Below are 17,257 nucleotides of genomic sequence, written 5' to 3' on the forward strand. Positions count from 1 at the left end.
CACTGACCTGTAGAACCACTGACCTGTAGAACCACTGACCTGTAGAACCACTGGCCCGTAGAACCACTGACCTGTAGAACCACTGACCTACATAACCACTGACCTAGAGAACCACTGACCTGTAGAACCACTGACCTGTAGAACCACTGACCTACATAACCACTGACCTACAGAACCACGGCCCTGTAGAACCACTGACCTACAGAACCACTGACCTGTAGAACCACTGCCCTGTAGAACCACTGACCTGTAGAACCACTGACCTGTAGAACCACTGACCTACTGAACCACTGACCTGTAGAACCACCGACCTGTAGAACCACTGACCTGTAGAACCACTGACCTATAGAACCACTGACCTGTAGAACCACTGACCTGTAGAACCACTGACCTACTGAACCACTGACCTGTAGAACCACCGACCTGTAGAACCACCGACCTGTAGAACCACTGACCTGTAGAACCACTGACCTACAGAACCACTGACCTACAGAACCACTGACCTGTAGAACCACTGACCTGTAGAACCACTGACCTGTAGAACCACTGACCTACTGAACCACTGACCTGTAGAACCACTGACCTGTAGAACCACTGACCTATAGAACCACCGACCTGTAGAACCACTGACCTGTAGAACCACCTGACCACTGACCTGTAGAACCACAGACCTATAGAACCACTGACCTGTAGAACCACTGACCTGTAGAACCACTGACCTGTAGAACCACTGACCTGTAGAACCACTGACCTGTAGAACCACTGACCTGTAGAACCACTGACCTGTAGAACCACTGACCTGTAGAACCACTGACCTGTAGAACCACTGACCTGTAGAACCACTGACCTATAGAACCACTGCCCTGTAGAACCACTGCCCTGTAGAACCACTGTATATAATACTTATTAATTAATTTCTATCATTATTATCATTGTGTCTGCAATCAATTATAGTGGTTGAGTTTTATAATCCCAATCAGTCTGTCTAAGGAACCAGAGTCTACTCTCATTTCATCATTCTGTCTAAGGAACCAGAGTCTAATTTCATCATTCGGTCTAAGGAACCAGAGTCTACTCTCATTTCATCATTCGGTCTAAGGAACCAGAGTCTACTCTCATTTCATCATTCGGTCTAAGATGCTAAATCAATTTAAACATACACGTTATTCAATTATCGCACCCACACTGCTCGCGCGCGCCAACGATCGTCTGCGTTGCCAAGGGCTAAAATAGAAGTCAGTTCTATTTCTGATGCAGATCGCTCTGCATGTCCTGCCTTTGGTTTATAGAAGCAGATAGATGAAAGATGAACTGTTTGGCCGGTCGTCGTGGTAATACTATGAAAGTGTCGATGCCAATCACCATATAAAGTCTAAAGAAGAAAAAGCCTGGAAGGAGGAGAGATGACTAGAAACGAGTCGGTTGGCCGTTTTATGTGTGGATTAATTGTTGGAGTAGAGGACCTTGTGCATTTCAGGTAAAATAACAACTCAATGTTTATATCCCAGGACAAATTAGCAACAGCAAGCTAACTAGCTAAATGTCATAAATGTTTCATTATTTTCGGCCTGTCCCCAAATTAATAGAATTGGTTCAGAGTTTGCTTTGATATTTCAACCTGCGTGTCGCGATCGCGTTTGGTGTGGGGGGGGACAAAATCAATTTGCGCACGGTGGTGTCGCTCGCCCGGTACGGTCTCAAGAACCTTACTTTTGTTTCATGGAAATAACAAAGGAACAAACCCAAACAGAACACAAAGCGACAGTAAGGAGAGGAAAGCCATTACTACATCCACTACGGCAAAGAAAGGCAGGCTTGTACACCACTCAGAGCTCACACAAACACCATAGGAGTAGGGTGAAGTTGCCCCTTGACCCTGATCTTTGGTCCATTTTTGAATTCCCCTAAAGGGGGAGATTATTTTAGATCTGTACCTAGGGGAAATTTCACCCCCAGAGCTCACCAAAACCCCCCAAACCAAAAAAAAAAAAAACCCTAAAGTTACTAAAAACCACTACTGCAGCAGGAAGGCAGGCTTGTCCACCACTCCACCAATCCGAAGCCCTCACACCACAACACACACTACAGGGTCACGGCGAGGTCACCTTCGCATTGTTTACCTTTTTGGCCGCCTGCTCCTCCTCCACACCATCTCCTACTACAACATATACTACCTTCCTGCCATACCTCTGCATTATGCGCTCAAAGCAACCCTCTTTGCCTGCAAGGGGGGTCAAGGGTTAGAGGTCAGGAGAGAGAGAGAGAGAGAGAGAGAGAGGGGTCAGGGTGAGGTTACCTGGCTGGCTGCATGCTCCTCGTCCCGCCCGTCGCCAACCACAACATAGGTAATGTTATTGCCGAAGCGGGAGACTATTCTCTCAAAACAGCTCTCTTTTCCTGGAGACAACAACAAAAGGATGTGTACCTAGTGGCACCCTATTCCCTTCGTAGTGCACTAGCTTTTGACCAGAGCCCTATGGGTGTGTTTTACGGGGCCCTCTGGTCAACAGTAGTACACTATGTAGGGAATAGGGTGCCATAGAGCCCTGGTCAACAGTAGTGCACTATATAGGGAATAGGGTACCATAGATCCCTGGTCAACAGAAGTGCACTATATAGGGAATAGGGTACCATAGATCCCTGGTCAACAGTAGTGCACTATATAGGGAATAGGGTACCATAGATCCCTGGTCAACAGTAGTGCACTATGAAGGGAATAGGGTACCATAGATCCCTGGTCAACAGTAGTGCACTATGAAGGGAATAGGGTACCATAGATCCCTGGTCAACAGTAGTGCACTATAAAGGGAATAGGGTACCATAGATCCCTGGTCAACAGTAGTGCACTATGAAGGGAATAGGGTACCATAGATCCCTGGTCAACAGTAGTGCACTATGAAGGGAATAGGGTACCATAGATCCCTGGTCAACAGTAGTGCACTATGAAGGGAATAGGGTACCATAGATCCCTGGTCAACAGTAGTACACTATGAAGGGAATAGGGTGCCACTTGGGACTGAAAGCTTAAACACAGATGTTTTTCTAACAAAGAGAGAGGATGAGACATTTCTGTAGATCAAGGATGGAGGAGTGGAATGAGAGGAGACGGGGAGAGAACACACACACACACACACACACACACACACATGATATAGCCATCTGTAAACACACACACACACACACTGATATATCCATCTGTAAACACACACACACACACACACACACACACACACACACACACACACACACACACACACACACACACACACACACACACACACACACACACACACACACACACACACACACACACACACACACACACACACACACACATACAGCCATCTGTAAAGCATCTGTAAACACACACACACACACACACACACACACACACACACACACACACACACACACACACACTGATATAGCCATCTGTAAACACACACACACACACACTGATATATCCATCTGTAAACACACACACACACACACACACACTGATATAGCCACCTGTAAACACACACACACACACACACACACACACACTGATATAGCCATCTGTAAACACACACACACACACACACACACACTGATATAGCCATCTGTAAACACACACACACACACACACACACACACTGATATAGCCATCTGTAAACACACACACACACACTGATATAGCCATCTGTAAACACACACACACACACACACACACACACACACACACACACACACACACACACACACACACACACACACACACACACACACACACACACACACACACACACACACACACACACACACACACACACACTGATACAGCCATCTGTAAACACACACACACACACACACACACACACACACACACACACACACACACTGATATAGCCATCTGTAAACACACACACACACACACTGATATATCCATCTGTAAACACACACACACACACACACTGATATAGCCACCTGTAAACACACACACACACACACACTGATATAGACATATGTAAACACACACACACACACACACACACACACTGATATAGCCATCTGTAAACACACACACACACACACTGATATAGCCATCTGTAAACACACACACACACACTGATATAGCCATCTGTAAACACACACACACACACACTGATATAGCCATCTGTAAACACACACACATACACTGATATAGCCATCTGTAAACACACACACACACACACACACACACACACACACACACACACACACACACACACACACACACACACACACACACACACACACACACACACACACACACACACACACACACACTGATATAGCCATCTGTAAACACACACACACACACACTGATATAGCCATCTGTAAACACACACACACACACACACACACACACACTGATATAGCCATCTGTAAACACACACACACACACTGATATAGCCATCTGTAAACACACACACACACACACACTGATATAGCCATCTGTAAACACACACACACACACACACTGATATAGCCATCTGTAAACACACACACACACACACTGATACAGCCATCTGTAAACACACACACACACACACACACACACACACACACTGATATAGCCATCTGTAAACACACACACACACACACACACACTGATATATCCATCTGTAAACACACACACACACACACACACTGATATAGCCACCTGTAAACACACACACACACACACACACACACACACACACACACACACACACACACACACACACTGATATAGCCATCTGTAAACACACACACACACACACACACACACACACACACACACACACACACACACACACACACACACACACACACACACACACACACACACACACACACACACACACACACACTGATATATCCATCTGTAAACACACACACACACTGATATAGCCATCTGTAAACACACACACACACACACACTGATATAGCCATCTGTAAACACACACACACACTGATATAGCCATCTGTAAACACACACACACACACACACACACACACACACACACACACACACACACACACACACACACACACACACACACACACACACACACACACACACACACACACACACACACACACACTGATATAGCCATCTGTAAACACACACACACACACTGATATAGCCATCTGTAAACACACACACACACACACACACACACACTGATATAGCCATCTGTAAACACACACACACACACTGATATAGCCATCTGTAAACACACACACACACACACTGATATAGCCATCTGTAAACACACACACACACACACACACACACACACACACACACACACACACACACACTGATATAGCCATCTGTAAACACACACACACACACACACTGATATAGCCATCTGTAAACACACACACACACACACACACACTGATATAGCCATCTGTAAACACACACACACACACACTGATATAGCCATCTGTAAACACACACACACACACACACTGATATATCCATCTGTAAACACACATTCCCTTGGTTGTCGTATTTTCCATAAAAATAAAAAAACACAAGAGAAAGAAATGGATTGGCCCTGATAGTTCCTGACAACACACCTGGTCGCCACGGAGATGCTTCAGATCAACACTGTCATCATAACAACCCTCCCCTCCCAGGCCAATGCCTGTGTGCCAAATGGCACCCTATTCCCTATGCAGTGCACTACTTTAGACCAGAGCTCATAGGGATCCATATAGCCTCATACAGAGGTCAGATCCCTGGTCAATTTGGGTTTAGTTCCGCTTGAGGTTAATTCCATTTCCCGTTCAGGAAGTAAACTTAAATACCACTTTTGTGTGTGTGTGTGTGTGTGTGTGTGTGTGGTTCTTACCTATTTTGGTTGCACTGTATATGTTCTCAATAGGGAAGGCAGATCCTAAACTATACAACAGAACTTTAGCCACTGCTGGTATCAGCTGGGTTGTTGTTACCAACACATTTACACAGTTACTCCTGGAGACAGAGAGAGAGAGAGAGAGAGAGAGAGAGAGAGAGAGAGAGAGAGAGAGAGAGAGAGAGAGAGAGAGAGGGAGAGAGGAGAGAGAGAGAGAGAGAGAGAGAGGGAGAGAGAGAGAGAGAGAGAGAGAGAGAGAGAGAGAGAGAGAGAGAGAGAGAGAGAGAGAGAGAGAGAGAGAGAGAGAGAGAGAGAGAGAGAGATGGAGGGAGGGACGAAAAGTGAAGGAGGGAGGAAAAGACAGGGAGGGAGGAAGAGAGAGAGAGAGAGAGAGAGAGAGAGAAGAGAGAGAGAGAGAGAGAGAGAGAGAGAGAGAGAGAGAGAGAGAGAGAGAGAGAGAGAGAGAGAGAGAGAGAGAGAGAGAGAGAGAGAGAAGAGAGGGAGAGAGAGAGAGAGAGAGAGAGAGAGACAGGGAGAGAGACAGAGAGAGAGAGAGAGAGAGAGAGAGAGAGAGAGAGAGAGAGAGGAGAGAGGAAGAGAGAGAGAGAGAGAGAGAGGAAGAGAGAGAGAGAGAGAGAGAGAGACAGAGAGAGAGAGAGAGAGAGAGAGAGAGAGAGAGAGAGAGAGGAAGAGAGGGAGAGAGAGAGAGAGAGAGAGAGACAGGGAGAGAGACAGAGAGAGAGAGGGAGAGGTGAGAAGAGAGAAAGACAGATCATTAGTATCAGTAATGACTGTTCCATTACATGACATTAGCTCTGATCTCTGTTTTAATTGTCTAGTTCATGTTCATGTCAGAGACCGATTCAGTGTGTCGGCAGCCATTTTGTGTGCGGGGTGTGTGGAGGGGCACCTGGAGCTGATGATTGACAGGGACTTGAGTGCGTTGGTGAGCCAGGAGTCTGTTAAAGCCTCTACTTCAGCTCTCAGTTGTAACCACGCATCCCTCTTAGCAGGGCCCAACAGGCCTGTCAACAATAAACAACATCAACAATAAACAACAACAATAAACAACATTAGGGGCAGGATTTAATCTGACCACACTTTGTCCACAATGCGCCATATCAAAGGTTTTCCAAGTGAGCCGACATTTTTTTTTTTTTTACATTGAACGCTGTCTTCACCAACACAGAAACATTGTCTTTTCATCCACTAACAAACATTTAGTATTGTCCTGTACTAAAGTACTAAAGTAAAGTACAGGAACAATACTAAATGTTTCTCAGTGGATTAAAACGTACACACTATACATATCAGTCGACAGTTACAAAATATATATATATATAACCCCCCCCACACCCGCTGCCTAAAAAAAGAGCTCTCTGATTGGCTCCTCTCCAGTAAACTCTTCTCCGATTGGCTTACCCCCCACATTGTTTTTGTATGTGCTATACATCTCTTTGACTCTTCTGTAGCGGAAGGCTAGTTTCCTCATCCAGTCCACCCCTCCGCGGACGCCCGTCGCCAGGCACAGACTCGCGCTGGTCGCCGCTGCATGGAAGCCATCAGTTGCAAAACTGTAAGTACTGTCAATAATAATAATAATATAATTTATTATATAAACTGTAAGTACTGTCAATAATAATAATATAATTTATTATATAAACTGTAAGTACTGTCAATAATAATAATAATATAATTTATTATATAAACTGTAAGTACTGTCAATAATAATAATAATATAATTTATTATATAAACTGTAAGTACTGTCAATAATAATAATAATATAATTTATTATATAAACTGTAAGTACTGTCAATAATAATAATAATATAATTTATTATATAAACTGTAAGTACTGTCAATAATAATAATAATATAATTTATTATATAAACTGTCAATAATAATAATAATATCATTTATTATATAAACTGTAAGTACTGGCAATAATAATAATAATATAATTTATTATAAAAATGTAAATAATAATAATATAATTTATTATCAAAACTGTAAGTACTGTCAATAATAATAATAATAATAATATAATTTATTATAAAAACTGTCAATAATAATAATATAATTTATTATCAAAACTGTATGTACTGTCAATAATAATAATATAATTTATTATAAAAACTGTCAATAATAATAATATAATTTATTATAAAAACTGTACTTAATAATAATAATATAATTTATTATAAAAATGGTAAGTACTGTCAATAATAATAACAGTGATGTGTTTTATTATAAAAATGGTGGAGTTTATTATAAAAATGTCAATAATAATAACAGTGATGTGTTTTATTATAAAAACTGTATGTACTGTCAATAATAATAATAACAGTGATGTGTTTTATTATAAAAATGGTACTGTCTATGAATTCTGCTCTCAACAGAACAATATGTCACAGAACATTCCTAATGGTTGACTCAAATGATTTAAGCCTGCTTTTGCTGTCGATCCTGCGTGCTTGTTGTTGAGTTTATAATTGCGGGGCTGCAAACATCAGCAGTTTCTTTTGCTACGCAACTACGCAGGATGGACATTTGCGTAGGTACTTGTAATTCTTGCATTGTCTACATACCACAGGAGGTTGGTGCCGCCTTAATTCGGGAGGACGGGCTCGTGGTAATGGCTGGAGGGGAATTTAATTACATTTTTTATTTATTTAACTAGGCAAGTCATTTAAGAACTAATTCTTATTTACAATGACGGCCAAACCCGGGACGACACTTGGCCAATTGTGCTCCGCCTTATGGGACTCCCAATCACGGGCCAGATTTGATACAGCCTGGAATTGAACCAGGGACCTTAGTGATGCCTCTTGCACTGAGATGCAGTGCCTTAGACTGCTGCGCCACTCGGAAATTACTAGAATGGCATTCCATTTGCTCTGTTCCGGTCATTATTACGAGCCGTCCTCCCCTCACCAGCCTCCTCTGGTATGATGTAGGCTTAAATGAGTAGTTGAGGATGTTACAACTTGATGTTAGGTGACGTTTGTAGTGGCTGTTTAAAGAAAAGCATCCCATGGATTCCAGTTTCTCCTGACCCACAGACTTGTTCTCAGAGCGAGGAACTGATATCTGATATCAAGTTGTTCACATCCTGAACTCGTCATTTAACTGTGAAGAAGAAAACGTTGTTGAACGCTCACCTCAGGTCCTGTCCGTTGTCATCCGACGACACATCATCAATATGGACCTGATCACACTCCTGAACTCCCACCCACACAGACAGAAACACACAGACAGAAACACACAGACAGAAACACAGACAGACAGAAACACACAGACAGACACACACAGACAGACACACACACAGACAGACACACACACACAGAAACACACACACACAGAAACACACAGACAGAAACACACAGACAGACACACACAGACAGACACACACACACACACACACACAGAAACACACACACACACACACAGAAACACACACACAGACAGAAACACACAGAAAGAAACACACAGACAGAGAAACACCCACCCACACACACAGAAACACACACACACAGAAACACACACACACACACAGAAACACACACACACAGAAACACACACACACACACACACAGAAACACACAGACAGAAACACACAGACAGAGAAACACCCACCCACACACACACACAGAAACACACACACAGAAACACACAGACAGAAACACACAGACAGAAACACACAGACAGAAACACACAGACAGAAACACACACAGACAGAAACACACAACCAGAACCACACAGACAGACAGAAACACGCACACACAGAAACACACAGACAGAAACACACACACACACACAGAAACACACACACACAGAAACACACAGACAGAAACACACAGACAGACAGAAACACACACACACAGAAACACACAGACAGAAACACACACACACAGAAACACACAGACAGAAACACACACACACAGAAACACACACACCAGACACACACACACACAAACACACACACACACAGAAACACACACACACAGAAACACACACACACAGAAACACACAGACAGAAACACACAGACAGACAGAAACACACACACACAGAAAAACACAGACAGAAACACACACACACACAGAAACACACAGACAGAAACACACACACACACACAGAAACACCCACCCACACACACACAGAAACACACACACACAGAAACACACACACACAGAAACACACACAGACAGAAACACACACAGACAGAAACACACACACACAGAAACACACACAGACAGAAACACACACAGACAGAAACACACACAGACAGAAACACACAGACACAGAAACACACACAGACAGAAACACACACACACAGAAACACACAGACACAGAAACACACACAGACAGAAACACACACACACAGACAGAAACACACACACACACACAGAAACACACACACACAGAAACACACAGACAGAAACACACAGACAGACAGAAACACACACACACAGAAACACACAGACAGAAACACACACACACACACAGAAACACACAGACAGAAACACACACACACAGAAACACCCACCCACACACACACAGAAACACACACACACAGAAACACACACACACAGAAACACACACACACAGAAACACACACACACAGAAACACACACACACAGAAACACACACACACAGAAACACACACACACAGAAACACACAGACACAGAAACACACACAGACAGAAACACACAGACACAGAAACACACACAGACAGAAACACACACAGACAGAAACACACACAGACAGAAACACAGACAGACAGACAGACAGACAGACAGACAGACAGACAGAGACAAGTTTAAGTCTTTAGTTTGTGTCACTAGGTGGCAGTGTCTACACATGAAGGAGCTACACACGTATCGCAGCCTCTCAGAGGAGGAGGAGTGCTGATCTAGGATCAGTTTGACCTTTTTAAAATCACAATGAATTAGATTACACTGACAGTGGGGATCTGATCCCAGATCAGTATCTGTATCTATACAGTGTGTGTGTGTGTGTGTGTTCCTGAGCTAACCTACCTCTAAGTCGTTGAAGAACAGGTGTGTGTCTGCCAGGTTAAAGATCATCTCTTCCATCCTCAGTCCCAGTGTCACCGCCATGGGAGGGTCCTGTCAATCAATCAATACAACCATCGATACATCCGTCTATACAGTCTCCATGTGTCGGGGGGGCTAGAGTTCAGTCTGTTATATCTGGTGTAATTATCTGGTGTCCTGTGTGAATTGAAGTATGCTCCCTCTAATTCCCTCTCCCTCCCGGAGGACCTGAGCCCAGGACTACCTGGCATAATGACTCATTGCTGTCCCCAGTCCACCTGGCCGTGCTGCTGCTCCAGTTCTGCCTGCGGCTATGGAATCCTGACGCTGTTTTCTCTCTCTGTCTCTCTCTCTCTCTCTGTCTCTCTCCCTCTCTCTGTCTCTGTCTCTCTCCCTGTCTCTCTCTCTCTCTCTCTCTCTCTCTCTCTCTCTCTCTCTCTCTCTCTCTCTCTCTCTCTCCCTCTCTCCCTCTCTCTCTCTCTCTCTCTCTCTCTCTCTCTCTCTCTGTCTCTCTCTCTCTCTCTCTCTCCCTCTCTCTCTCTCTACCCACCCCACCTGCTGTTTCGACCTCTGAATGATCGGCTATGAAAAGCCAACTGACATTTACTCCTGAGGTGCTGACCTGTTGCACCCTCGACAACCACTGTGATTATTATTATTTGACCCTGCTGGTCATCTATGAACATTTGAACATCTTGGCCATGTTCTGTTATAATCTCCACCCGGCACAGCCAGAAGAGGACTGGCCACCCCACATAGCCTGGTTCCTCTCTAGGTTTCTTCCTAGGTTTTGTCCTTTCTAGGGAGTTTTTCCTAGCCACTGTGCTTCTACACCTGCATTGCTTGCTGTTTGGGGTTTTAGGCTGGGTTTCTGCACAGCACTTTGAGACATCGGCTGATGTACGAAGGGCTTTATAAATAAATTTGATTGATTGATCAAACAAACAATCGAACAATCAATCAAATGTATTTTATAAACCTCTTTCTATATCAGCAGTTCTCAAGTGCTTGTACAGAAACCCTCAACTGTTCTGGGTAGAGAGGAACCAGGCTCTGAGGGGTGACCAGTCCTCTCCTGGCTGTACTGGGTCGACCAGAGGAACCAGGCTCTGAGGGGTGACCAGTCCTCTACTGGCTGTACTGGGTAGAGAGGAACCAGGCTCTGAGGGGTGACCAGTCCTCTACTGGCTGTACTGGGTAGAGAGGAACCAGGCTCTGAGGGGTGACCAGTCCTCTACTGGCTGTACTGGGTAGAGAGGAACCAGGCTCTGAGGGGTGACCAGTCCTCTACTGACTGTACTGGGTAGAGAGGAACCAGGCTCTGAGGGGTGACCAGTCCTCTACTGGCTGTACTGGGTAGAGAGGAACCAGGCTCTGAGGGGTGACCAGTCCTCTACTGACTGTACTGGGTAGAGAGGAACCAGGCTCTGAGGGGTGACCAGTCCTCTACTGGCTGTACTGGGTAGAGAGGAACCAGGCTCTGAGGGGTGACCAGTCCTCTACTGGCTGTACTGGGTAGAGAGGAACCAGGCTCTGAGGGGTGACCAGTCCTCTACTGGCTGTACTGGGAAGACCAGAAGAACCAGGCCATGAGGGGTGACTAATCCTCTACTGACTGTGACAAATGAGGAGCCTTCATCACCACCATCATCATCACCACCATCATCTCCCCCCCTGCCCTCCTCCCCCCTGGTATGTTCAACTAATCTCAGTAGATGCTGAGAGAGAGAGAGCGAGAGAAAGACATGTCACACTTGTTCTGTCCCATCAACATTATGTCCCTCTTTAAAAATCCTTGGGGGACTGGGTGGGTTTGGGGGGCAGCCCTGCCAACCCGCAGCTCAGCTGCAAAAACCATCATCTGCGATAGATAGGCGATTCGCTGACACTGTGAGACTCCCAGAATAGACACATACCGAGCACAGAGATAAATGTAGAGAGGGAGAGAGAGAGAGATGTAGAGAGAGGGAAGGAGAGAGAGAGAAATTGAGAGAGAGGGAGGGAGAGAGAGACATGGAGAGAGAGAAATGAAGAGATAGAGATGGCGTGGGAGGGCAAGGGGTGAAAAGAAGGAAAGTTGGATAAAGAGGGAGAGAGAGAGACATGGAGAGAGGGAGGGAGAGAGAGAGACATGTAGAGAGAGGGAGGGAGAGAGAGAGACATGGAGAGAGGGAGGGAGAGAGATGGAGGGAGAGAGAGAGACATGGAGAGAGAGAGACATAGAGAGAGGGAGGGAGAGAGACATGGAGAGAGGGAGGGAGAGAGAGAGACATGTAGAGAGAGGGAGGGAGAGAGAGAGACATGGAGAGAGGGAGGGAGAGAGAGAGACACATGGAGAGAGGGAGGGAGAGAGAGAGACATGGAGAGAGGGAGGGAGAGAGACATGGAGAGAGGGAGGGAGAGAGAGAGAGAGGGAGAGAGGGAGGGAGAGAGAGAGACATGGAGAGAGGGAGGGAGAGAGAGAGACATAGAGAGAGGGAGGGAGAGAGAGAGACATGTAGAGAGAGGGAGGGACAGAGAGACATGTAGAGAGAGGGAGGGAGAGAGAGACATGTAGAGAGAGGGAGGGAGAGAGACATGTAGAGAGAGGGAGGGAGAGAGAAACATGTAGAGAGAGGGAGGGAGAGAGACATGGAGAGAGAGGGAGGGAGAGAGAAACATGTAGAGAGAGGGAGGGAGACAGAGAGACATGTAGAGAGAGGGAGGGAGAGAGAAACATGTAGAGAGAGGGAGGGAGAGAGACATGTAGAGAGAGGGAGGGAGAGAGAGACATGGAGAGAGGGAGGGAGAGAGAGACATGGAGAGAGAGAGAGGGTAGAGGAGGGAGGGAGAGAGAAACATGGAGAGAGGGAGGGAGAGAGAGACATGTAGAGAGAGGGAGGGAGAGAGAGACATGGAGAGAGGGAGGGAGAGAGAGAGACATGTAGAGAGAGGGAGGGAGAGAGACATGTGGAGAGAGAGGGAGGGACAGAGAGACATGTAGAGAGAAACATGTAGAGAGAGGGAGGGACAGAGAGACATGTAGAGAGAGGGAGGGAGAGAGAAACATGTAGAGAGAGGGAGGGAGAGAGATAAGGGTGAAGGAGAGCGATAAAGCGAGGAAGAGAAGGGTGCCAGAGCCAAGACCACCCTGCTATTAACTCAGTCTGTTCCATCACATCTACTTTCCCTCGTTTCAAATACCACATCTTCTAAACCACTGACCAGCCTGCGGCTTCTTCAGGTAAATATTCAATGATTATTTTATCAGTCACCTGTGCCAAGGAGAGGTATACAGTAGCAGAGGTATACAGTAGGAGAGGTATGACGAGGTATACAGTAGGAGAGGTATAGAGAGGTATACAGTAGGAGAGGTATGGAGAGATATACAGTAGGAGAGGTATACAGTAGGAGAGATATACAGTAGGAGAGGTATACAGTAGGAGAGATATACAGTAGGAGAGGTATACAGTAGGAGAGGTATACAGTAGGAGAGGTTTACAGTAGGAGAGGTATACAGTAGGACATTAATACAGTAGGAGAGGTATACAGTAGGAGAGGTATACAGTAGGAGAGGTTTACAGTAGGAGAGGTATACAGTAGGACAGTAATACAGTAGGAGAGGTATACAGTAGGAGAGGTATACAGTAGGAGAGGTATACAGTAGGAGAGGTATACAGTAGGAGAGGTATGGAGAGGTATACAGTAGGAGAGGTATACAGTAGGAGAGGTATACAGTAGGAGGGTATACAGTAGGAGATGTATACAGTAGGACAGTAATACAGTAGGAGAGGTATACAGTAGGAGAGGTATACAGTAGGAGAGGTTTACAGTAGGAGAGGTTTACAGTAGGAGAGGTATACAGTAGGAGAGGTATACAGTAGGAGAGGTATGACGAGGTATACAGTAGGAGAGGTATACAGTAGGAGAGGTATACAGTAGGAGAGATATACAGTAGGAGAGGTATACAGTAGGAGAGGTATACAGTAGGAGAGGTACGGAGAGGTATACAGTAGGAGAGGTATGACGAGGTATACAGTAGGAGAGGTATACAGTAGGAGAGGTATACAGTAGGAGAGGTATACAGTAGGAGAGGTGCGGTGACGAGGTATACAGTAGGAGAGGTATACAGTAGGAGAGGTATACAGTAGGAGAGGTATAGAGAGGTATACAGTAGGAGAGGTATAGAGAGGTATACAGTAGGAGAGGTATACAGTAGGAGGGTATACAGTATGAGAGGTATGGAGAGGTATACAGTAGGAGAGGTTTACAGTAGGAGAGGTATAGAGAGGTATACAGTAGGAGGGTATACAGTAGGAGAGGTATGGAGAGGTATACAGTAGGAGAGGTTTACAGTAGGAGAGGTATAGAGAGGTATACAGTAGGAGAGGTGTACAGTAGGAGAGGTATACAGTAGGAGGGTATACAGTAGGAGAGTTATATACAGTAGGAGAGGAGAGGTATACAGTAGGAGAGGTTTACAGTAGGAGAGGTATACAGTAGGAAAGGTATGGAGAGGTATACAGTAGGAAAGGTATGGAGAGGTATACAGTAGGAGAGGTATACAGTAGATGTGTCTGAAATGGCCACCCATTAACTATGTAATGCACTCCTTATTACCAAAGTAGTGCACTACATAGGGAATAGGGTGCCATAGAGACCTGCCCTAAAGTAGTGCACTACATAGGGAATAGGGTGCCATAGAGTCCTGCCCTAAAGTAGTGCACTACATAGGGAATATGGTGCCATAGAGACCTGCCCTAAAGTAGTGCACTACATAGGGAATAGGGTGCCATAGAGTCCTGACCTAAAGTAGTGCACTACATAGGGAATAGGGTGCCATAGAGTCCTGACCTAAAGTAGTGCACTACATAGGGAATAGGGTGCCATAGAGACCTGACCTAAAGTAGTGCACTACATAGGGAATAGGGTGCCATAGAGTCCTGACCTAAAGTAGTGCACTATATATGGAATAGGGTGCCATCTGGGACACTAGATGTATTATTTCAAACTTTATAATATTACCAAATGTAAAGGACTGTAACTAGATAATAACAAACTGGAGGACAGGACTGAGGATATTAGACTTTAGACCTACATTTGTCAGGGGGGCATGGACTCTACAAGGTGTTCGAAAGCGTTCCACAGGGCTGCTGGTCCCATGTTGACTCCAACGCTTCCCACAGTTGTGTTAAATTGTCTGGATGTCCTTTGGGTGGTGGACCAATTATTGATACACACAGGGGAAACTGTTGAGCCTGAAAAACTCAGCAGTTTTGCAGTTCAAAGGCACTTAAATCTGTTGTCTTGCCAATTCACCCTCTGAATGGCGATAGGGCTGTGGCGGTCATGACATTTTGTCAGCAGATGATAGTCGTGCAAATAACTGCTGGTCTCGTTGGTATTTGACCTTTTAATTAGCATAAACATGTCTAGCATATCCTGGCTTCCACGCACAGCCTACAAGCCACCGATGCAGACCTTTGAAACATCTACATTTATTAAATCCATTGTAATATAGTCTACCGACACCTTCACAATAAATCCATGTAATATAGTCTACACCTTCACAATAAATCCATTGTAATATAGTCTACACCTTCACAATAAATCCATTGTAATATAGTCTACACCTTCACAATAAATCCATTGTAATATAGTCTACACCTTCACAATAAATCCATTGTAATATAGTCTACACCTTCACAATAAATCCATTGTAATATAGTCTACACTTTCACAATAAATCCATTGTAATATAGTCTACACCTTCACAATAAATCCATTGTAATATAGTCTACACTTTCACAATAAATCCATTGTAATATAGTCTACACCTTCACAATAAATCCATTGTAATATAATCTACACCATCACAATAAATCCATTGTAATATAGTCTACACCTTCACAATAAATCCATTGTAATATAGTCTACACCTTCACAATAAATCCATGTAATATAGTCTACACCTTCACAATAAATCCATTGTAATATAGTCTACACCTTCACAATAAATCCATTGTAATATAGTCTACACCTTCACAATAAATCCATTGTAATATAGTCTACACCTTCACAATAAATCCATTGTAATATAGTCTACACCTTCACAATAAATCCATTGTAATATAGTCTACACCTTCACAATAAATCCATTGTAATATAGTCTACACCTTCACAATAAATCCATTGTAATATAGTCTACACATTCACAATAAATCCATTGTAATATAGTCTACACCTTCACAATAAATCCATTGTAATATAGTCTACACCATCACAATAAATCCATTGTAATATAGTCTACACCTTCACAATAAATCCATTGTAATATAGTCTACACC

General features: G+C 44.3%; 1 protein-coding gene and 1 long non-coding RNA gene across 3 annotated transcripts in view; both read right to left on the reverse strand.

Annotated features, from left to right (window-relative positions):
• The window catches only part of LOC127931525 (uncharacterized), a 2,411-nt gene extending 1,389 nt beyond the window's left edge, over positions 1–1,022 (reverse strand). For both annotated transcript variants that reach the window (XR_008141589.1, XR_008141590.1), the window contains exons 1-2: positions 684–1,022; positions 1–643 (exon numbers count right to left, since the gene is read on the reverse strand). The exon at positions 1–643 is cut by the window's left edge. This is a non-coding gene — a long non-coding RNA (uncharacterized LOC127931525). The remainder of the gene's footprint in view (positions 644–683) is intronic.
• eya4 (EYA transcriptional coactivator and phosphatase 4) overlaps positions 1–17,257 on the reverse strand; it is a 182,591-nt gene that overhangs the window by 1,835 nt on the left and 163,499 nt on the right. The window contains 6 exon segments of the mRNA XM_052524592.1: positions 2,297–2,397; positions 5,868–5,989; positions 6,781–6,895; positions 7,293–7,453; positions 9,034–9,092; positions 10,914–11,003. Coding sequence (XP_052380552.1) covers positions 2,297–2,397; positions 5,868–5,989; positions 6,781–6,895; positions 7,293–7,453; positions 9,034–9,092; positions 10,914–11,003 — 648 coding nt within the window.

This window comes from Oncorhynchus keta, chromosome 8, assembly GCF_023373465.1.
Source record: "Oncorhynchus keta strain PuntledgeMale-10-30-2019 chromosome 8, Oket_V2, whole genome shotgun sequence".
Lineage (NCBI taxonomy): Eukaryota > Metazoa > Chordata > Actinopteri > Salmoniformes > Salmonidae > Oncorhynchus > Oncorhynchus keta.